Source organism: Pleurodeles waltl, chromosome 7 (assembly GCF_031143425.1).
Source record: "Pleurodeles waltl isolate 20211129_DDA chromosome 7, aPleWal1.hap1.20221129, whole genome shotgun sequence".
NCBI lineage: Eukaryota > Metazoa > Chordata > Amphibia > Caudata > Salamandridae > Pleurodeles > Pleurodeles waltl.
In genome coordinates this window covers 774,706,276-774,728,947 of record NC_090446.1, presented here as the reverse complement: position 1 = coordinate 774,728,947, position 22,672 = coordinate 774,706,276, and the positions used below count along the sequence as shown (strand labels likewise).

The following is a 22,672-nucleotide window of genomic DNA, read 5'->3' as shown; positions in this document are numbered from 1 at the left end:
ATAGTTGTGACTGCAGATTCCTCACTTTTAGAACATCACCAGACTCGACCCGGAAGATTATTCCACATAGCCCCTACACACCAGTAGGTTGGCGATGTGCGTTTCCGTGTCGATCCCACTCTAATCCAGAGTGACGGCTGAAGCTACATACAAATTATTTTCCAATGTGCAAGAGAGCATGTTCCCTTCGAAAACTGTAGGGTTTAAGCTTTGTAGGGGCTGTTGCAAGCAAATGTCTGTGACAGATCCCCACAAGGTATGTCTGGTGTTTGGGTTTTGGCCATGACTTGAAGTTGAGCTACGTGTGTGCTAATATGCATCTGAAGCCGTTCTGTAACCCATAGCCAAACTGTATGTCGCTAAACATCAAAGAAAGTTGTGTAAGGCCTGTCCTGCTCAAAGTTGAGATCGCAGACCTGTTCATGCTCTTTGGGCCAATACTATGACAAGTCTTCGTTATTGTCCAAGTCTTCAGGAAAGTCAAAGTCCAAAACGTTGTATAAGAAATCCAAACTGGTCTCATCCCAGCCTTGACACTCTCCCTCTGAGAATTTTTAAGGACCTTTAAGGTGCCCTTGCTCTTGTTCCCAGTCCCCCGTTGTGGAGTCAATTCCGAAGCTGATCCCAATGCAACCTAATTTCCGGGGCAGTCGACAAAACCGCAACAGATTAATGCATTCATGCATGCCATGTTGTGAATCTTTGGCACCCTGCCGGCTCCCCTGACACGCCTCCAGTCCCCACAGAAATGCAGAGATCTCCAGACAAGTTAACATCAGCAGATCAGCCCCAGGAGGCCATCTATACTTCCTGAACCCGTTTCGAGTTCAGCTTTGACTCTGGACCCGACTCCATATCTGGCACCACGGTCCACACCAGTTGCTTCTACGTCGACAGTGGCACCAACACCGCTGCTGATGCTGGAGGATGACAGTTCTATTGTATTGTCTGCTTCTGAATTAAATCTGTCAACCTCAACTGATGTCGCATCCTGGTACAGTCTTCGAAGCGACCTACCTCACTTAGACAAAACAGCACCTTTGTCTAGGAGTCACCCTCCATCGCTCCGTAAATGTTTGGGACCAAATTCTGACCAAAGCCATCCAGCCTTTGGTGACCATGGTGTGATGAATTTCCCCCACAATGTGATGACAATATCTGTTTGGGCGAACAAGAGTCGAGTGGACTGGACACCTTCCCTATAACTAGGCTGGATTCTCCCCCTAATCCATTTTGGTCATCAGATAAGGTGCTGAAATTCTGGACTTATTACTGCCTCTGTTGATGTAAAAACCATTGTACTCACTGACGTTCTGCAGCCTTGGGCATACCTCGTCTGAGCTCTTGCTGCCATTCACTGAAGCCCTTACTAACACCCTTATGGACACTTGGGCTGAATCTTCTTCCTACCCTCCTGGGAAATGGCAGGTAGCACAATGCCACAGCTCTGCTCCTGGTGACCTTGCGTACTTGATGCAAAAAGCTACTGTGGAGAGCCAGGTAGTTCTGGCTTCCACTAGCAGGATCATCCTAAACTCTGCTCCCCAGGATAGAGAGCTGAAGGGAATTGAAGCATTCGGGAAACAAGTGTTCTCTTCAAATAGCCCTTTGGTCAGTCAACGCCAGTTGTATGCTGGGTAGGCAGTCCCACACATTTATGGGTCATGGTCGCAGAGATCTTGCCAGCAGTACTGGAGAAATTCCATGCCAGCTTGGTGCAGGCAATTCAAGATGGCTAGGGCACAGTCTGATATGTCATAACACCAGGTTTTGACACAACCGATTGTTTAGGCAGTATAGTTGAAACTAGTTTGTTGCTCCAGAGTCCGGGTGGATGAGGGTTTTGCAGATGACGCCAAGCCGTCATCCATGGCTATGCCTTTGAGGTGCCTTTTCGATTTGGTGATAAGGCCGACCCTGCTCCAGAAAGCTTTAAAAAAAGTAGAGCTGCATCACTTTCCCTCATTCTCTCAAAACCAGTAAGGTAGTATCTCCAACAGTTAAACCTCTTTTGAGGTACTGCCAGAGATTTCACCTATAGGCATCAACAACGCCCATCATATCAACAACAGGCACTCCAGTCCTTTCTGGGTTGGGATAGGATATCCAGTAGACAGCATAGAGGTCTGCAGGGGCAGTGAACCTCCTGGTCCCCTGCCCCTTCGGCAGCAGCCTTGAAGCCGCTTTAGGACGACTACATGTGGAAGGCAGACTCAATCATTTTCTCCAAGGGTTGCAGCCCTTAACATGCGACCATGGGTCCTGCAGATAGTTCATCCATGGCTACATCCTGCCATTTCTTTCTGACCACCGCCTTTTCTGCCTACATTAGTTGTTTTCAGGAGATCACTTGTCCATTCTGCTGCAGGAAGTTCAGGCTCTTAGTGAAAGGAGCCACTGAAAGCATTGCAGGCTCTGAAATCAGAACTGGATGTTACTCCTGTTGTTTCTAAATGCTGAAAAAGGCTGAGGCGTTTCTCTTATTTTAGGTCTTCAGCCTCTCAATTACTACTTGCAGATAGAAAACTTCAAGGTGCTTATGTTGAATGGTAGTCCTGGGCCTGCAGTATGCTTGTTTCCATGTTCCCATCCTACAGATCCACAGCACTAGTTGTGGTTCAAAGTGGGCCATGAGCATTTTCAGTTTGCCATGTTCTTTCGACCTTACCAGCTTCCCTCATGTGTTCATGAAGGTGATGGTGGTGGTCATAACATACCTTTGAAGGCCAGGTGTGTAAGTCTTTCCTTGCCTCAATGACTGGCTGTTGAAGACAAGCTTGCCAAAGTCAGTTGTGAACAACCTCCAGATGACGGCAAACCTCCTAACGTCAATGGTATTCACTATCAACATGCTGAAATCACACCTGGCTCCTTCTCAGTGACTCCCTTTCATCAGAGCTATCCTGGATATTGTACATTACTAGGCCTTCCATTCAGATCAGGGAGTCCAGGACATTTAGGCTATGATAGTGATGTTTCAGTCTCAGTCCTTGATCTCAGCGAGTGTGGCACTGAGGCTTCTTTGGCTTTTGGCCTCCTGAATTTTGCTTGTCAATCACACTAGGTGGCATATTCTGGCTCTGCAGTGGGTTCTGAAGTTTCAGTAGGCTCAGCACAAAGGGAAACTGTCAGATTCCTTCCAAGTTTTGGACAAGACTGTAAAAGATCTGCAATGTTGGCTGCTCAACTGTATTTGGACTTATGGCGGACTTCTCTTCAAATGCCATGTTAAGCTCATAGTGGGCACATACGCATCACTGCTTGCTTGAGGAGATCGTCTGTGAGATGTGGAGACTAGAGGTAAATAGAGGTAAAGAAAGGCAAGGCTATGCAGAAGAGGGCTTTATCCAGGTGGATAATCCTCTGCGTTAAGGGCTTCTTCACACTAGCCAAGAAGCAGCCTCCAGATGGATGGCATATCAATTCCACCGGGACCAAGGCTGCTACCACTGCGTTAGAATGTGGAGTGCCTGTCCTTGATGTTTGGTAGGCTACAAAGTGGCATTAGTGCACACATTCATCATGTCTTATTGCCTTGACTGTCGCATCCGATGGGAAAGGCATTTTAGTAATTCAGTCCTGCAGAACGTTTTGGCCTCGTCATTACACAGTTCTACCAATAGGGAAGCTGCTGCTTCGGCATCTGTTCTGAAGCTCAGGAATCTGTGTTTGGAAATATAAATCAGAAGAACAAGTTACTTTCCTTCAGTCTCCTCGTTCTGTGGAATGGAGTGTTTTCCATCTAAAGAGGCGGCAAACTATATATCAGCATGCTGGTACATTCTTTTTTTTTGTCTGAGGGTGCGAACAATGTCAAGGAAGAAACTGCCATCAGCTTGCTTAGGTGGCGCTGTTATGTGGCTCCAGCCATCACTTCAGGGGAGAATGGGATTGACGTGGAGCCGCACATCACCAAATACCAGCGTGCAGGGGCGATTCTGAAAAATCTTGCAGATTCTGTCTGGCACCTGGGTATATTCTAAAGGTGAGAAATCTGTGGTTAGACAAAGCATCCACCACTGAGAGAGTTACGGCACAACTGAATCTGTGAAATAAGCCTCTTGCATAGGCTTTTATGTTTGAAAAGGGGCAATAAGAGTGCATAAATCAGCTTGCATACCAGACCTGCCTCTTGTGTATTTTACTTACTTGTGCACATTCGCAACCCTGTGTTATCTTATGGATTTATGAAAAAGTAGGGTTTTATGTAATGGGACTTTGACCAAGAAGGGTGCTTAGTGGTTTATGTGACAGCCAATGAGATGAGGGCTAGATGTCAATGGTTACAGAATGTGCATGTAAGGACATTTATAGATTTATGGAGATGTACGAAACATAATAACATATATTTTTGGGAATGGTGGATAGTGTCAAGGTGAAAGTTGTCTAAATAAAAGACAGGTGTGCAATTAGAGGTCAGTAGGTTTGTTAGTGGGTAGCAAAAGCACACTGAAATGGTGAATTTATCATTCTTTCTTGAATTAATGCAAAGAGGAAACAGCATTAAATACTATTAATAAAGTAGTCTTATTCTTTGTCTTTTGGATCTCTCGACAAATCCTCATTTTCAGGGATTACTGTCATAGAATTGCATTAGATGCCAGTTTTTAGGTCATGCATAGCAGCGCGCAAGCGCTGCTCTTCTCGATATGTTGTAATCTTTTCTGTGTGCTTTAATCACAACCATCTCACGCCCATCACTTTCATTGGTTCCTGGGCATGCCTTTAAAAAATCCCTTGATGTTGTTGGTAAATGCTTTACGTTGGTCCCGCCTTGAGGCTGGTTTGTTACCGCCTTAGAGACTGACCCTGTTACATGGATTATTGCATGGTCAGCCATGTACCTTAGTGTGGTGCACTATTTTTCTCTTTTGCCTCGCCGCTTCGTGAAGCGTGGCCTTATGTTATGTCCTCCTCTTCCTTGTTTTCGGGCACCTTCCTATTTCTTTGCGATGTCTGCAGGGTCGTTTAAATGTTTGTTTGTTTTTGCAATTTTCTATTGCGCAAACTCGATACTCGAGCGTTTTATTATTTATTTTATTTTTTTGCAGTTTTATGTAGTGCAAACTGGATACAAATGTATTACAGTGCTTTCCATGAGCACCGGTTACATTACACATGAACACATTAATTTTTATTAGCAGGGAGACGTTACGTGATTTGCCCAGAATCACAGGATGTTAAGCCAGCGTCAAGATTCAAACAATGTTCCCCAGCACCAAAGTGGGCAGCTCTGGCCCTTACACCACATCCCCTTTCCTAGGGTTCTTTGTCTGGTGCATGTTGGAGCAGTCTGGGGATAACTTTTTTTTAATTTTTTTTTTATTTTATATAGCGCTTGGTAATACAGGTTTTGCCATTTCATAGCTCTGGGAAGCAGGTGCCATTCTTAACAAAATCACTATGGTGGTCATTACAACCCTGGCGGTCGGTGTTAAAGTGGCGGTAAGACCGCCAACAGGCCGGCGGTAAAAAATTTGCAATTACGACCGTGGCGGAAACCGCCAACAAAGCCAGCCACTTTAACACTCTGACCGCCACGGCAGTACAAACAAACAGCCTGGCGGTCACCGCCAACAGACCGGCGGGAGACAATGTACCGCCCACACTATTATGACAGGCCAATCCGCCACCTTTTCCGGGGTGGATTCACCGCGGATAAAAACACGGTGGAAACAGGAATCCCGAAGGGAAAACGCTCCCCTCTACACACCCCACGAGGAACGAGGACTCCATGGACCCGGAATTCCAAATTCTACCTGCAATAGTCTTCCTGCTCCTCTACCAGGAGCACGAACACCGGCGGCGAAGACCACGGTGAGTACTGCACCTACGACACAGGGGGAGGGAAAAAACAGGGACACACACACGCAACACCCCCACCCTCACCCACTACAACACACACACTAATGCATATCAATACATCACAGTTACACCCTCCCAAACCCCCCGGAAGAATGCAAAGACAATAAAAAATGAGTGTAACCATTGTAATATATTAAAAGCAAGTAGGCAGAAATATATATACACCATGTACATAATATATACCAAGCATAGTAGTCCAGGTAGTGCTCTAAGAAAGTCAGTGGAACACTGGGACCACACGGTATGGGCGAGGCCCACACAAGATCCCTGACCATGACGGAGAGAACACTGCAGGGGCATCAGAGAGCAACTAAACAGGGAGCTCAGGGGGAGGGGAAGGGGAGCACCTCAGCCGCTTGAGTGCACAATGCCAAATCCACGAGGGGACCACATGCCCACTGTTCAATCCTGGGGAGTGCAAAGCCACAGTCTCTCAAGTCTCTACAGTGGGTGGGTTGCCCACTGTTCCATCCTGGGGAGTGCAAAGCCACAGTCTCTCAAGTCTCTACAGTGGGTGGTTTGCCCACTGTTCAATCCTGGGGAGCGCAAAGCCACAGTCTCTCAAGTCTCTACAGTGGGTGGGTTGCCCACTGTTCCATCCTGGGGAGTGCAAAGCCACAGTCTCTCAAGTCCCTACAGTGGGTGGGTTGCCCACTGCCATATCCTGGGGAGTGCAAAGCCACAGTTTCACAAGTGGATGGCGGTCGCCACTGGTTCTGGAGGGGGCATGGTGCCCAGAGTGCTTCATCCTGCCAAGGATTGGGGTAGTGGATGCTTTTCTCCACTGGTTCTGGAGGGGGCATGGTGCCCAGAGTGCTTCATCCTGCTAAGGACAGAGGTAGTGGATGACAGTCTCCACTGGTTCTGGAGGGGGCATGGTGCCCAGAGTGCATCATTCACCCCGTGACGGACTCAGTTGCGTCAGTGCCCTTGCCACTCATTGCCAGTGGTGCTTGAGTTGGCGGTGCCCTGTTCAGCGGTGCTTGAGTTGGCGGTGCCCTGTTCAGCGGTGCTTGAGTTGGCGGTGCCCTGTTCAGCGGTGCTTGAGTTGGTGGTGCCCTGTTCAGCGGTGCTTGAGTTGGCGGTGCCCTGTTCAGCGGTGCTTGAGACGGCGGTGCCATGGTCAGCGGTGCTTGAGTTGGCGGTGCCCTGTTCAGCGGTGCTTGAGTTGGCGGTGCCCTGTTCAGCGGTGCTTGAGTTGGCGGTGCCCTGTTCAGCGGTGCTTGAGACGGCGGTGTCCATTGCAGGGTCTCAGCTGCTGGCGGTCTTTCATGGCCCAGCGGGGCTTGTGCTGGTGGTCCTTCATGGCCCAGCGCGGCTAGTGCTGGCGGTGGCCTCCAGGGCAGGTGGGCTAGTGCTGGCAGTCCTGTCCTGGGCAGCTGGGCTTGTGCTGGAGGTGGGCTCCGGGGCATCGGGGATGCTGGCGGTCTTCTCCGCAGTGCTGCTCTTCCCAGACTTTCCGGGTTTCTTGTGGCCCTTCCCCACCTTGTAAGGTGTCACAGCTGACTCCACACTCCCACCGGGACCCCTGGGAGCGGGTTTGGTGGCTGGAGTCTTCCTCCTCACCCGCCGGGCACTGGCCAACTTCTGATGCTTCACAGGTGGGGGACTGTCTGTGCTGTGGCTCCGTGCAACACTGGCTGCCCTGGTGGCACCCCAACAACAACAGAGACCTGGGGGCAGTGGCAGTGGGCACAGGGTCCAGGGGACGGAGGCCCAGGAACACAGGAGAACTGGGAGGGCTGCTGTGCGACAGGGGGCGGACAGGCCAAGGGAATCCACTCTCCACAAGGCCCTCTCCTCCATCATGGGAGCCTACCACCACTCCCAGGAGACGATAGCAACGGTACTGACCAAGTTTCAGGAGACCCAGCGCCTGCAGGAGGAACAGTATATGGGCTTCAGGGAGGAACTCAGAACCATCAGCTCCACCCTGGGCACCATCGTAGGGGTGCTGAAGGAAGTACTCAACACCAGGAGGGACACTGTGGCACTACAAGGGGCCCCTGACACTAGCATGGACGATGAACTGCCCACCACCTCTGCCGGCGCTAGTGGACAGGACGCCCCGCCACAGGACCACCACACCAGCACCCCACCCCCTGCAGAGGGAGAACCACCCCGCAAACGGTCCCTGAGATCCAGGACAAAGACAGAGCACGATGCCAAGACCCCCGCCAAGAAATGAGACCACCCTGATTGTCATCCATTTGTCCCACCTTGTCACCCTGTCCATACTTAAACTGCCCCAGCTCCACTTCCTATGCCCCTTTGGACAATGCACCTGTGAGACTAATAGACTGGACTCTGCCATGGACATTCCTCCGCCATCACCCCTCACCATTTTACAACCCCCTCCAATATTGTGCACTTAAATAAACTCCCTTAAAGCACAAAACAATCTTGAGTCTGTCTGTGATTTCGAAATAGTGTATTAGCAGTTACAGTGCCAAAATGCTCTTTCAAATGTAATGTCAGCATACATTTGTCACACAGCTCTAGTCCATGAGGAAACAAAGCAGATGTCACACAGTGGGACCCACATCTGTGAAATCGTAAGGGAAAGTGACAACTCAGTGACCATACACTGGGTGAAAATGACAGACAGTAGAGAGGTATTAGATTTAAATTAGATGTAGCAGGCAGTGTTGTCTTCTTACCTGTGTCTCACTGGAAGTATTGCAGGATCACCGTGTTCCTGTTGTCGATGTCCTCTTCTTCTGCTTCCTCGTCTTCACTGTCCACAGGGTCCACAGCTGCCACAACACCTCCTCCTGCAGAAAAGACACCTGTCGTCGCAAAGCCAAGTTGTGAAGCATACAGCAGGCCACGATGATCTGGCATTCCTTCTTTGGTGAGTAGAATAGGGAACCACCTGTCATATGGAGGCACCGGAACCTGGCGTTCCTCTGCCCTTGTCCTGGGATTCCTCACTGGGGTCAGTAGCCATGACAGGTTAGGGTAACCAGAGTCACCTGCAAATGGCGAGGGACAGCTGTTAGACACCCACCAACTCATAGGGACACCCAGACAACTATTCCCACTGATTTGGGTCCATGTGCTCACCTAATAGCCACACCCGGTGCCTCTGGAGTTGCCCCGTCACATAAGGGATGCTGCTATTCCGCAGGATGTAAGCGTCATGCACTGAGCCAGGGAATTTTGCATTAACATGGGCGATGTACTGGTCTGCCAAACACACCATCTTCACATTCATGGAATGGTAACTCTTCCGGTTTCTGTAAACCTGTTCACTCCTGCGGGGGTACCAATGCCACATGTGTCCCATCAATGGCACCTATGATGTTGGGGATATGTCCCAGGGCATAGAAGTCACCTTTCACTGTAGGCAAATCCTCCACCTGAGGGAAAACGATGTAGCTCTGCATGTGTTTCAGAAGGGCAGACAACACTCTGGACAACACGTTGGAAAACATAGGCTGGGACATCCCTAATGCTATGGCCACTGTTGTTTGAAAAGACCCACTTGCTAGGAAATGGAGTACTGACAGCACCTGCACTTGAGGGGTGATTCCTGTGGGATGGCGAATAGCTGACATCAGGTCTGGCTCCAACTGGGCACACAGTTCCTGGATTGTGGCACGATCAAGCCTGTAGGTGAAGATCACATGTCTTTCCTCCATTGTCGACAGGTCCACCAGCGGTCTGTACACCGGAGGAGAACAGCGAGCACAGAGTCAACCAACTCTGAGGTACGTAAACACAGCTTACTCTGAAAATATTCATAAATCGAAATTTGCCTGTATGAGTGTTTACGTAAGGCCTAGGTATGTGTGACGCAGTCAAAAATAATGCCATGTGGGCCCCTGAAATGGCGGCTGCCTGACCTGTAAGGTGGGACAAGGGGATATGAGGTAACTGCACTGGCGTTGTACACCGTCGCGGTAGGCGGTCGAAGACCGCGGCGCAATTCTGCATTGGTTAACATTGGACCCTACGGGTCCCAGGAGCCAAGGACGATGTACGCCGGCGGTGACGATACGCACCGCCGCGGATGTGACCGCCATTTTCTCTCTGTTCAATCACTCGATACCTGATCTTCGACAGGAGAAGACCTACACTGCAAGTGCTGCTGTGACCTCAGTCTGGAAGAGACAATGGCACGTGTGTCTGGAGAAAGGGCCACTGCCTTCAGCACGGAGGAGTTGGAGAAACTCGTGGATGGGGTCCTCCCCCAGTACACGCTACTCTACGGTCCTCCAGACAAACAGGTAAGTACACTGTGAGCATGCTGTATGGGCAATGCCTGTGTGCAGTGGGGTGGATGAAAGATAGGGGGGGGGGGGGAGAATGAGGCGTGCATGAAATGACGGTGAGTGCATGTGCGTCATGGCAAGGGTAGGGATGCGGGCCAATGACTGTGACGGTGAAGTCGGTAATTACTTCTCTTTTTCCCCTGTACAATTTCTGTAAGTCAGTGCCCACCAGAAGAACATCTGGCGTGCCATCGCCAAGGAAGTCCGGACCCTGGGGGTCTACCACAGACGGAGCACCCACTGCCGGAAAAGATGGGAGGACAGTCGCCGCTGGAGCAAGAAGACGGCGGAGGCCCAGCTGGGGATGGCCTCCGAACGTGGGAGGGGTGCCCGTCGCACCATGACCCCCCTGATGTTCAGGATCCTGGCGGTGGCGTACCCGGAGTTGGATGGGCGCTTGAGGGCATCACAGCAGCAACAAGGGGGTGAGTACACTCTCATTCAGCTGATTCAGCGCGCATTTGTAGGTGTCTGGGTGGGGGAGGTGGGCTGTGGGTTCTCCTAGGCCAGTGTGAGTTTGGTAGTTAAGTTCCCTACTTCAGGCAGGCCCTGTGGCACCCCACCCCACCTGTGTACAGTGCCAACTACACCTAGTCAGTCTCCTGTGACATCCATGTGTGCAGAAATCGGCCATAGCCTTGTAAGCCATGTCCCAGGGATTGAATAGTGGACCCCAAATGCGTGGCGTAGTGCAGGGGGCTTCTGTGTCTGTCGTGTCCGCCAACGGTAGCGGTATTGCATGCACTGAACATGTCTTTCTTCTGTCAACCCCCCCCTCCCTTTTTGTGGTCTCCCTGTTCTTGTGTACATTAGCATCATCAGGTGGAGGAGCAGTGGCACCGGAGCAGGAGGGAGCTGCATCCCACATGGCCCTGGAGGGCGAGACTACGGACTCGGAATTCACCAGTGGAACGGAGGGTGAGGGGCGCTCCACGGCGGGGACAGGAGCTGACACCAGCGATACGGACTCCTCCTCTGATGGGAGCTCCCTTGCGGTGGCGGCCCCATCTGTGCCCCCCGCATCTACAGGTACAGCCGCCATCCCCCCTACCAGCACCGCCCTCCCAGCAGCCCCTCAGCGTTTGCCCCGTGCCCGCTCACCCAGGAGGGTGGGCATCACCTTTGCCCCAGGCACCTCAGGCCCTGCCCCAGTCACCCCTGCCTTTGACCTCCTCAGGTCCCTCACTGTTGGGCAGTCTACCATTTTGAATGCCATCCAGGGTGTTGAGAGGCAGTTGCAACAAACCAATGCATACCTGGAGGGCATTCACTCTGGTCAGGCAGCCCTTCAGCGAGCTTTTCAGACTCTGGCCTCAGCACTGATGGCAGCCATTGTCCCTGTCTCTAGCCTCCCCCCTCCAACTTCCTCCACCCAGACCCACACCCCTGTACCTCAGCCTATCCCAAGCACACCATCAGACCAGCATGCACACACCTCAACACACAAGGGAAGCTCTGGCAAACATAAGCACCACACATCCCACAGGCACTCACGCAAGCATCACACAGATGCAGACACAACAGCATCCACTGCCTCCACTGTGTCCCCCTCCTCCACGTCTCCCTCTTCCCTCCCTGTCTCATCTCCACTCACACACGCATGCACTACATCCTCAGCCACTACGCCCATCACCAGCACACACACCACCAAACCCCACTCACGTGCAGTCACCACCCCCACTACCATTCACACATCCCCTGTGTCCTCTCCCAGTGTATCTGTGAGGCCACCTCCCAAGGTACACAAACGCAGCCACACACCCACCCAATAGCCATCCACCTCACGACAGCCTCCAGCCCATGCACCTTCACCCAAAGTCAGCAAACGTACACCTCCTACAACCACAATCTCTTCCTCCATTCCCAAACACCCTCCAGCTACCCGTCCCAGTGTTTCTAAGAAACTTTTCCTGGCCAGCCTTGACCTCTTCCCCTCACCTCCCCCACCCCTTCAGTCTCCTACGGCCCAACTCTCCAGGTCCCAACCTAGCACCTCAGCCACAACATCGGCGGGACCAGTGGTGCCAGTAGTCAGCAGATTATGGAGTGCACCAGGCAGCCGGGCAGCCAGTGTGGCAAGGAGCCACAGCACGGACAGTCCCCCACCTGTCCAGCATAAAAAGTTGGACAGTGCCCGGCGGGAGAGGGGAAAGAAATCAGCCACCAAAGCCGCTCCCAGGGGTACAGTTGGGAGTGTGGAGACAGCTACGACACCATCCAAGGTGGGGAATGGGCACAGTAAAACCGGCAAGTCTGGGAAGATAAGCACAGCGGACATGATCGCCAGCAGCAGCCCCGCTGCCCAGGAGATGACCGCCAGCAGCAGCCCCGCTGCCAAAGACAGGACCGCCAGCAGCAGCCCCGCTGCCAAAGACAGGACCGCCAGCAGCAGCCCCGCTGCCCAGGAGACGACCGCCAGCAGCAGCCCGCTGCCAAAGACAGGACCGCCAGCAGCTGAGCCGCTGCCCAAGACAGGACCACCAGCAGCTGAACCGCTGCCCAGGACACCGCCACCAGCTGAACCGCTGCCCAGGACACCGCCGCCAGCAGCACCGCAGGCCAGGACAAGACCGCCACCAGCTGAACCGCTGCCCAGGACACCGCCGCCAGCAGCACCGCAGGCCAGGACAAGACCGCCACCAGCTGAACCGCTGCCCAGGACACCGCCGCCAGCAGCACCGCTGGCCAGTGAGCGCCAGTGATTCCGACGCTGCTGAGTCCGCCACGGGCAGGATGAAGCACTCTGGGCACAAATCCCCCTCCAGAACCAGTGGAGAGATACATCCATTTCCTCAGTCCTTGGCAGGATGAAGCCCATTGGGCACAAAGCCCCCTCCAGAACCAGTGGAGAAAGACATCCACTACCTCAGTCCTTGGCAGGATGAAGCACTCTGGGTACAAAGCCCCCTCCAGAACCAGTGGAGTATCACATCCACTACCTCAGTCCTTGGCAGGATGAAGCCCTCTGGGCACAAAGCCCCCTCCAGAACCAGTGGAGAAAGACATCCACTACCTCAGTCCTTGGCAGGATGAAGCAATCTGGGCACGAAGCCCCCTCCAGAACCAGTGGAGACTGTTATCCACTTGAAAGACTGTGGCTTTGCACTCCCCAGGATTGAACAGTGGGCAACCCACCCACTGTAGAGACTTGTGAGACTGTGGCTTTGCACTCCCCAGGATTGAACAGTGGGCAACCCACCTACTGTAGAGACTTGAGGGACTATGGCTTTGCACTCCCCAGGATTGAACAGTGGGCAAACCACCCACTGTAGAGACTTGAGAGACTGTGGCTTTGCACTCCCCAGGATTAAACAGTGGGCAAACAACCCACTGTAGAGACTTGAGAGACTGTGGCTTTGCACTCCCCAGGATTGAACTGTGGGCATGCAGCCCCCTCGTGGATCTGGCGTCGTGCACTCACCCGGCTGAGGTGCCCCCCCTTCCCTTCCCCGTGAGGTGCCTGTTTTATTTCTAACTGATGCCCCTGCAGTGTTCTCTCCGTCTTGTTCAGGTATGGAGTGTGGGCCTCGCCCATGCCTTTTGGGCCCAGTGATCCACGGACTATGATGGTGGAATCCCTTGGACTTGTGTTCTTGGTGTATATAATTGTATATAGTATAAATGTATGTATTTGTAAATATTTTTGATGTATGTAATTGAATATATCACAATTATTCGACTCATTTCCTTTTGTCCTTGCATTCTTCCAGGAGGGGTTGGGGGGTGTAACTGTTATGTATCAATATGTATTAGCGTGTGTGTTGTAGTGGGTGAGGGTGGGGTGGGGGTGTTGCGTGTGTGTGTCACTGTTTTTTCCCTCCCCCCTCCCCTGTGTCGTAGGTGCAGTACTCACTGTGGCCTTCGCCGCCGGCGTTCGTGCTCCTGGTAGAGGAGCAGGAAGATAAAGGCTGGCAGAATCTGGAGCTCGGGTTCCCTGGCATCCTGATTCCTCGTGGGGTGTGTAGAGGTGAGCGTTTTCCCTTCGAAGTCCTGTTTCCGCCATGTTTTTGTTCGCTGTGAATCCGCCCCGGAAACGGTGGCGGATTGGTGGGTTGTAATAGTGTGGGCGGTACATTGTCCTCCGCCTGTCTGTTGGCAGTTACCGCCGCAGTGTTTGTTTGTACCGCCGTGGCGGTCGGAGTGTTAAAGTGGCTATCTATGTTGGCGGTTTCCGCCACGGTCGTGATTCCATTTTTTTTTGCCGCCAGCCTGTTGGCGGTTTTACCGCCACTTTAACACCGACCGCCAGGGCTGTAATGACCACCATTGTCATTCACAACAGCAATATCTCTAACTCTCACAAATGCGAGACATATTTATTGCATTGCAAATGCTTGTTTTTTTTTTTGTTTGTTTTTTCAATAAATACAAGAGGTACTTCCTGCCACCAATGATTTGGCAGGTTTTAAAGCATACCTGAACCATAACCCTTTCTGGGAGGAAAACCTCTTCCCTGACTGCATCCATCGTATCTCATGTAAAGGAGAGGTACAAGGCAGAATATAGTGCTAACGTAAATATTAGCCACTTTTGGCCAGGAGAGATGTTCACCTCCTGCCACTTGAAAAAGATTGATAATGTTACTGTGAATCCATAGATGTAGTTGCCTAGAGAGACAGTATTTTGTACTAACCTCCATATATGTTTTATTAATTCGTCTGGGAGTTGTATTGCTGCAGAATGTGTTTCATATTTGGTGGTCAATGCCTTAAAGCTGTTATAATAATTCCAGCTGAGTATTTTGTTCCATTAGCCACTGCACACCCAAAATGAAACCAAACTCACACATCACTTCATTATGTCACATCTACTGAATGCACCTGTACTATGAATTGTTCATAGTCAAGCTGTCAGAATCCAGGATTCAACTTGTTTTCTTGTGTTCTGGATAACTGTAGTGCATTAGCACCCACTTTCTCTGCATGCAGGATAGCATTTCCCTTCAAAGGTTTTTGCTGCCATCCTTAGCTAAGTGGCTTCTCCGACAATATTAGTGCCAGAAGTTATTTTATCTCCTTTACGCACTTTCTCCTTTTGTGAATGTAAGTTGTCTTGTGTCTACTTGCAATTTGTTTTTTCCTTGCAGGACTAAAAGCAATATTTGATAATATTTGATACTATCAAACCATGGTGACATCCAAGAGTCCTGTCTCTGCCTATATCCATTTCGTCTGGTGTGCCAGTGGGCAATCTGCAAAATAAATTTTGAGTCTGTGGAGCAATTCTCCCTATGTTCTGTCTTATTCTTTAGAATGCAGGCTTTAGCTCTTTGCAGAATGATTAGGCTATCTTAGCCGCTGGCCATGCGGATTCCATCATCGGTCATTTGACTGTGGGCTGTAAACTGAACAATTCCCAGTTACCCTGTACCAGTTTTAACAGTTCATAACTCATGATGTGGGCAGTGCCTAAACTCTGCTCAGAAACCAGTGGCCGGTGCCTTTAAGTGTTGGTGCACTCACTCATAAAAGTTCCTGCTTTTTCCCTCTGTGACATTTTTCTTGTCTCTCTCTATGCCTGCTTCTTTCTGGCCAATGTCTAATGAGGAGTAATAAGTGCTGATCTTCAAAAATGAGTGCCAGTGGGTCTCACCGGCAACTGCCGGTTCAAATTAAGCACTGGGTGCGAGTAACCTCTCATTGAGCGAAAATGTGAAGGCTCTGCTGTGCAGGGGCATTTCCCATCCCACCCATCCACAGTCTAGGGTCACCAGGTCCTGACCCAGATGGGTCCAGTTAGCTCCTCTTTTATATGGAACTCGATATGAACTGGCTGTTTGAGGTTTTGTGACTTTTAGCTCTGGGCAGTTTCTTCTCAGGTGGTCATTTTTCGTGGTTAGCCACAGTGAAAGCCACCATCTGCTTACGCTGTGCATTCATGTCCTTATCTGTCTCCTTATCTTCCAAAGAGGACTATTTTGCTTTTGACCTTTCTTGTGATTTGAAACCCTATAAACTCCCCTTACCCTTTCTCTCGAGTTTTTGGCTATGCTGCTGAGTCCTTCACCTAGGGCTTAAAACTACGCCGTTCGAACACCTAGTGTACCGTATTGACCAGCCACTTATCTGCCATCCAAATAAGATATGTAAAGTAATTTTATTGATTAGAAAAGTATTGCCAGCGTGTGTCTTGGTACTTCTCCCTGACGTAGCAATCATTAGTTGACGTAACAAAATCTAATCTTTATTTTCTTTCTAATTCATGCATTAATTTAATTTCTGTTGTAGCTTATGTATACAGGTCTTGTAAGGAATGCCATCCACCTTCTTGTTCTTCATACAGTTCTGCTGATTTTGGTTCCTGTCAAGCCATCTGTTGAAATGGTTTCCTACACGCTTGCACAATTCAATCTCTCCCTCTCCGGCAACTGGTAAATGGCCTCTGACCACTGGAAGGCAGAGATGACTAAGCTAGGTCATTGCTCTCACCGCCTGTGCACCTCCATAGCTGTACATGCCAACTCAAGATACCATCTCCTGATAACATCCAGGCCTTGGAAATCTGTAGCTGGCTTCCTTGGTTGAGAGCTCTTTGCTTATTTAAAATACTCCTATAAAGCGTCATAGAGGTGCCTTAATTAAATCCATAACTAGCACCTATCTTCAGAATATCAGGAAGGGAGTGCCTGGGCTCATTTAATTTGAAAGGTAGAGTACCAGCACTTTCCAACCTTGGCGCAATACTTTTAATAGGAGAGTACCGGCTACTCTCAGTACCGAATAGATACTGTGGGATAGCGAGTATCTGCTCTTTAATGTTTCCATTTCACTTACCAACAGTCTTGAAATGCCATTTTTTAATTCCCACCCAGCGTCCCTTATAATGACTTAACCAGCTCCTCCATGAAAGACATGGGTAGTGTGCTCTGTTTAAGGAATCCCAGAACACCCATAAAAAGCCCCATTGACCTTGTTTCAAAGCTCAGGCAGTCTTCGAGAACTCCCAGCCCCATTCTGACTGCATAGCAACACATTGGATTAATCCCACTAATGCCACACTGTATTGTATTTTTACTGCAAATTAGATTAAAAAAGTATGTAGACAACGGTAAATGTATTGAGAGATACTTTCACTGCACAGTGTCAGCCTCCCATAACTCCTGTACTTCCTCACAGAGTTCGTAATGTTTTTCTGGTGGACATTCACTTTTAGTTAAAGAATGAGCCAGCTGCATTACAAGCTTCGCTGCTTTTAAAAAATAAGCAAAATGCACAATGACAGTAAAAGGCTACACAATCCTCAAACAAAAAGCAGGACTGTGTTTTATTGTTGTGGAACTCATATGATTTAGCAGGGGGCCCGGGATGGTGGGCTTGCATCCAACTTCGGACGACGGTCGTATTGAACACTCAACATGGCATGGCGCGTCACCCAGCCAACACACTCCAAAGACCAAATATCACTCCAGTCTTCCTGACAACACCAAGCATCCATAGCAGATCTCTTGTAGCCCTTGTCTGGTCAGACCTCAGCCCCATTCACCCGGCCTCATTAGCTCTCCGGCACCAATCCAAAAGAGAACAAACCTTTCAAGACTTTTTCATTGCCAACCTAAATCTCACACCTTTCGCTCACCCTGCTTCCTCAACAAACATAGTCAGCACCCTTTTTAATGACTTCAAGGTATTTCTGGCAAATCATATGAACTCACGCGCCAAGTAAAAAACACAAGTACAAGCAAAATACTTCAGTACCCTACTACTCAGTTACCTCCTAAACAACAAATCGTCCATCTAAAGACTGAAAAGAAGAAATGCGAAAAACAGGACTCCAGTGACATCATTCTACCGTAGTCCCTCCGTGAAACATGTTGACAGCTCATCAGATCAGCAAGATCCAAATATTTTACTATCACCCAACAAAAGCAGACTGCTGTTGAAGGCCATGTTGCACTATCGGGCCCTCCTATCCCACAATCCACAGATAAGTTCAATTCCATAAACGTCTTCTTCACTGAAGAAAATAAAGATGATCCAATAGTGCATTGGCACCAAAACATTGCCTTACTGACAACCACCGCATTGGATCCCCCAGTAGTCATGCTTCAGACTCCTGTCTCTAACATTCCATGCAAATATCCTTGGTTTCCCAAAGCCACCTCTTTTGAAGATGTCTTACCATTATCCTTCCTCAAATCACTCTATGGAGATGCTGCCTCACCCCTACTTACTATGGCCATTGCTTTCCCCACCAAAGACAGTGTCCCAGATGCTCTCATGACAAACCAGATCTTCACACTCTTGAAGAAACGTATGCCCTGGGATTCTTATTAACTAAAGATTATATCAAAATTCGCCAAAATGCAGACATAACTCAACTTTGCTTGAAAGTCAGTTCTGCTCCAGGCACCCAATGTCTCAAGTACAGCCTGTTTTCCATCCAGACCTGGTTGTTCAGCACTTTCATTAAGTATCACCCAGCCAAAACAGAATTCCTGAATATATTTGAACACTGCCAAGTTGTCCCATATTAGGTGTGAGAAGCTCATGCAGGTGTTTTGTTTCCTTTAGATTGTGAACTAGTGATCCTACATTTATAAGGGAAAAAACAATTCAGAAAGTGGCAGAACACAAAAATTAAAAGCAGCGCTACGCACTCCTATGCTCTACTCGGTATGGGGTGCAAACTGCTGCCTCTAGTAAGAACGTTTAAGCTGTCCAGTGTTGACAAAAGTAGCTCCCCAGCTAATGCTGTTAATTTGCATTTATTTTGTACTCCTAGTTGGGAAATCCCAAATTGCAAGTACCAGAATTCAATCTTAAAGCAAAGAGTAAATGAGCTATTCAGGCATGACATTGAGCTCCCTGCTTTTAGTCTCTGGTGCTGCCTTCCCTAGGCTGGTGTGATGTCTATTTCTAAGTCTTCTCATGGCTTCATAATGATGTCTGAGTGTCAGACACTTGGGCCTGGCCCAATACAGCCAGCACGCATTGCTCATACTACATACCTACATACACAGAGCACTTGAGATACGTTGCCCGGGAATGGATAGGTATTTTTGATCTACTGTTTTTTCCTTGTAGTCTTTGGAATACGCTATTGCAGAATTTAAAGTATTTAACAACATTCTGGTCTAAGACGCAAAACTGTGTCTACCAGGGTAGTATCATTTTCTTGTATGTGGCAAATCATGGAACCATTCTTCTGATGCAAATGAACTGACTTAAAAATAAATGTGCAATCACATCTCTTAACAGTTCACAAGGGGAGGATTCAGACTCACCTATCATAGTTGTGGCATGTTTTGGTAATTCTGTTCACTCGCATCTAAGAAATAGTCTCCTGATGTACCAAAACATGTGGTACATATGTTGCTTTTGTGTGCTAATATGTATCTGCATCACTGGTCTTCACCTTTGAATAAAATACTTTAGAAATAGAGCTGGAATCACAAGAGAACAGCAAAAGATGAAACTTAGGAAAAGGTGACATACAAGCATAGCTTGATCACTCCCATAATGGTAGTTACTAAATGACAGTAGTCCGTTCCTACCAAGACCATGTGCAGGTGCATGGCCCTATCACAGTGGTCGAGGTGTATCAACTTAATTTGCAAAATAAACATGTGATATACAATTTGTATTCATTTTCAGTTGAAGAACAAAACTGTCTCCTGGGTGTTTACAAATATTTCGATTTCAAACTCTTGAATTACTTGTATACACCTTTTTCTCTTATGTCAAATAGAATTGAAAGATCCAAAATCGTTCATGTCATCCATTGCGCAAGTTCCAAACAGACTAAAACAGGTTTTGTTTAAACACAAGTCTTTCATGCTTGAAAATGCTGATGGAGACATTGTTTACTGGGGGCATATGGCAGAATTGGAAGATGTAGAATGTTTGGCTGCCCAGAATGTGTTTTGGTCCCTACAGAACCAGGTATTTTCAGAATAGATTGTTATATTTCCTAGGCCAGTTAAAAGAAGATATGAATGCATTAAGCAGACACTGCCAGTGTTTGTCCGCTTTTGACGATGTAAGTCTTTGCCCTTCGTGTGAACTGAGCAAAACACTGGTGGCGTAGAAATTTGGTGGACAATTTGTGACTTAGGGACAATGGCAAAGGGCTTAACAATAGTGCACCAGTCCTCTTCCTTAACGGTTGAATGTCTCATTAATGGGGTACAGTCGACCAAACTAGGGGTATCTTAATAATTAAAATGAGTAATTTGTACGTAGCAGTGCATTACCAGGTTAATATGAAACATAATTAGAAAATAATTTGTTTTTGTATTTTAGGCATGTTCGAACAACTGGGGGAGTCTTTATTGCTGATGAAGTTCAAGTTGGATTTGGCAGAGTTGGCAAGCAGTTCTGGTCCTTTCAACTCCAAGGAGACGATTTTGTACCAGACATTGTCACTGTGGGCAAACCTATTGGGAATGGCCACCCTATGGCTTGTGTTGTAACAACAAAGGAAATTGCAGAGGCTTTTACCTCAACAGGAGTAGAATATTTTAACACAGTGAGTAAAGACAGATGCATCACTTGTTGCTTTAATAAGGATGCAGTAAGCAAACATGAGCACTTGTCTGTTGTCTGCGTTTTCACAAATGTAGAAAGCATGAAACATCAGCTACAGCCTAACAGGGAAACGTACAAGCCATCATAGTACAAATGTATTTGCTATCATAGGGCAAATGGAAGTTGGTGTAAAGAAACATGTTTCAAGTGTAAGTGAGCCAGAGCATCCATATTGTATCAAAATAAAAGAGCAAACTTGTAGGGCATGATACGTTATTCTTGACAGGTATCCTAGAAACCTTATATACCTAGGCATTTACATCTCTTAATACTTCATGGAATGTGGTCAGGCATTTAGTCGTGTTTGGTGGAGATGCAGAAAAGTTGTTTTGGAATAATGTCCTTTTTTTAAACTTGTGCTTTTTCTAGAGTACTGAAGCTGCTTCAGGGTCATGGAGGGTCACTAATGGGTCCTGTGGACAACCAATAAACTGCTGTTTTTTTCCTGTAGTTAACAAATTCTTTAAGTAGCAGCCACTTTAAAAATAACACTTCAAGCACGTCAACCTACAGAGTATCCAACATTTACTCCTGTATGGGAAGTTTCATAGAGTCACATGCTTGAATCATTCCCTGCCATCGAGATGGGATTCCCCCGTACCTTATAATAGCAATGCAATGTTAAACATAGAGTAGGAAGGCCCCAGGCCCTTCGATTTTGTAACATTTCATAGACAATATTAAAAAAAGAGACCAAACTTTACCCTCTAGAACGCTCCTTTGAGAAACTCCAATCCCTCAGGTTTTCAACTGCACATCGTGCTGGGGAGTCTCCTCTGCTCAGTTCTGCCTATTTTGTTATATTTCAATTTTTTTTTTGCCTTTTGGGTATTTAGCTTTGTCCCTTTGAACATTTTCGCAGTAAATCTGACTTCAGGTCTGACTTCATCATATCAGATAAGGAAAAGAAGAGTCTATTCAGGGCCTGTGGTACCTGTGGTAAGAAGATGCTTCACTCAAAGAATCCTCATCAAGACTACAACTACTGCTATTATCCAGGACATAACTCCAAAGATTGTAAGGTATGTCGTACTTTTCTACAAAGACACTAAAATACAAAGAAGGAAGGCTGCTGATATGGCTCCAGAAGCTCAAAACTAGGAAAAAGTCAGTGTCTGACTCCTTGTCGTTCTCAAGAAGATCACAAAAGAGAGAGAGCAAGATCACCCCTGTCTCACTCCTCTCTTGAGCAGTCAAAGAAAGCCTCAATAAATAACACTCAGGGGTCTTACAAAGGGCACAGTCCTTCCAAACCTCTTCAAAAAAGTGAGGTTTCTTCCAAAGACAAGGAGAAAAAGGGACCATCTGTCCCCTCAAAGAAACTAACAAAGAGTACATCTGAACCACCTACACCACCTCCTCATGTTCGTCTATAATTAAAAAAGCCTTTGTCTGTTCCATCTTCTTACAGGTCGTCGATGAGCGTCCCGCCGTTGGTGAAAACCTTGTTGTTGGCGCCATCATCGACAAAGACATATAGGGCAGCATCTCCGACTGCCACGACAAGCACGATCTCCATGCTGTCTACCACTTTGTCTTTCTCGACAATTACATCCTTGTCCACAACTTCTAACCCTAGTTGGTCGACACTGAAGCTTTCTCAGACCTCATAGTCAATAGTTTGTCCTTTGGCATCCATTCCCTCGTCCGCGACGACGACTCATCCATCGATGGAAGACACTGCTTTTATGACGTCTATTCTCACAACCTCGTTGACGACTCCGGTGAGAGAAAAAATTCAAAGACAGGAAAAAAGCAGATATTTAACTCCTGCTCCACCTTTCCAAGCAAGATGTCCCCACTGATACCAGCCCATCTGTTGGATGAAGAAGACTCCGTGGAAGAAGGGCCCTTTGGGGTTGTGCACAGCCCATCCCGAACTGTATGTAAAGTGCCAGGAGGAGGAGGAGTATTACGAGGAAGAATATGAAGAGCAAGGTTATTAAGCACCTCAAGAGCAATACAATCAGCCATACCAGGAGGAAATGGTGTGTCTACCTAGGT

The 22,672-nt window shown here is 48.3% G+C and overlaps 1 protein-coding gene across 2 annotated transcripts in view; it reads left to right on the top strand.

The window, feature by feature from the left end:
• PHYKPL (5-phosphohydroxy-L-lysine phospho-lyase) overlaps window positions 1-22,672 on the top strand; it is a 273,652-nt gene that overhangs the window by 83,267 nt on the left and 167,713 nt on the right. For both annotated transcript variants that reach the window (XM_069199277.1, XM_069199278.1), the window contains exon 8: window positions 20,384-20,609. In XM_069199277.1, coding sequence (XP_069055378.1) covers window positions 20,384-20,609 — 226 coding nt within the window. The remainder of the gene's footprint in view (window positions 1-20,383; window positions 20,610-22,672) is intronic.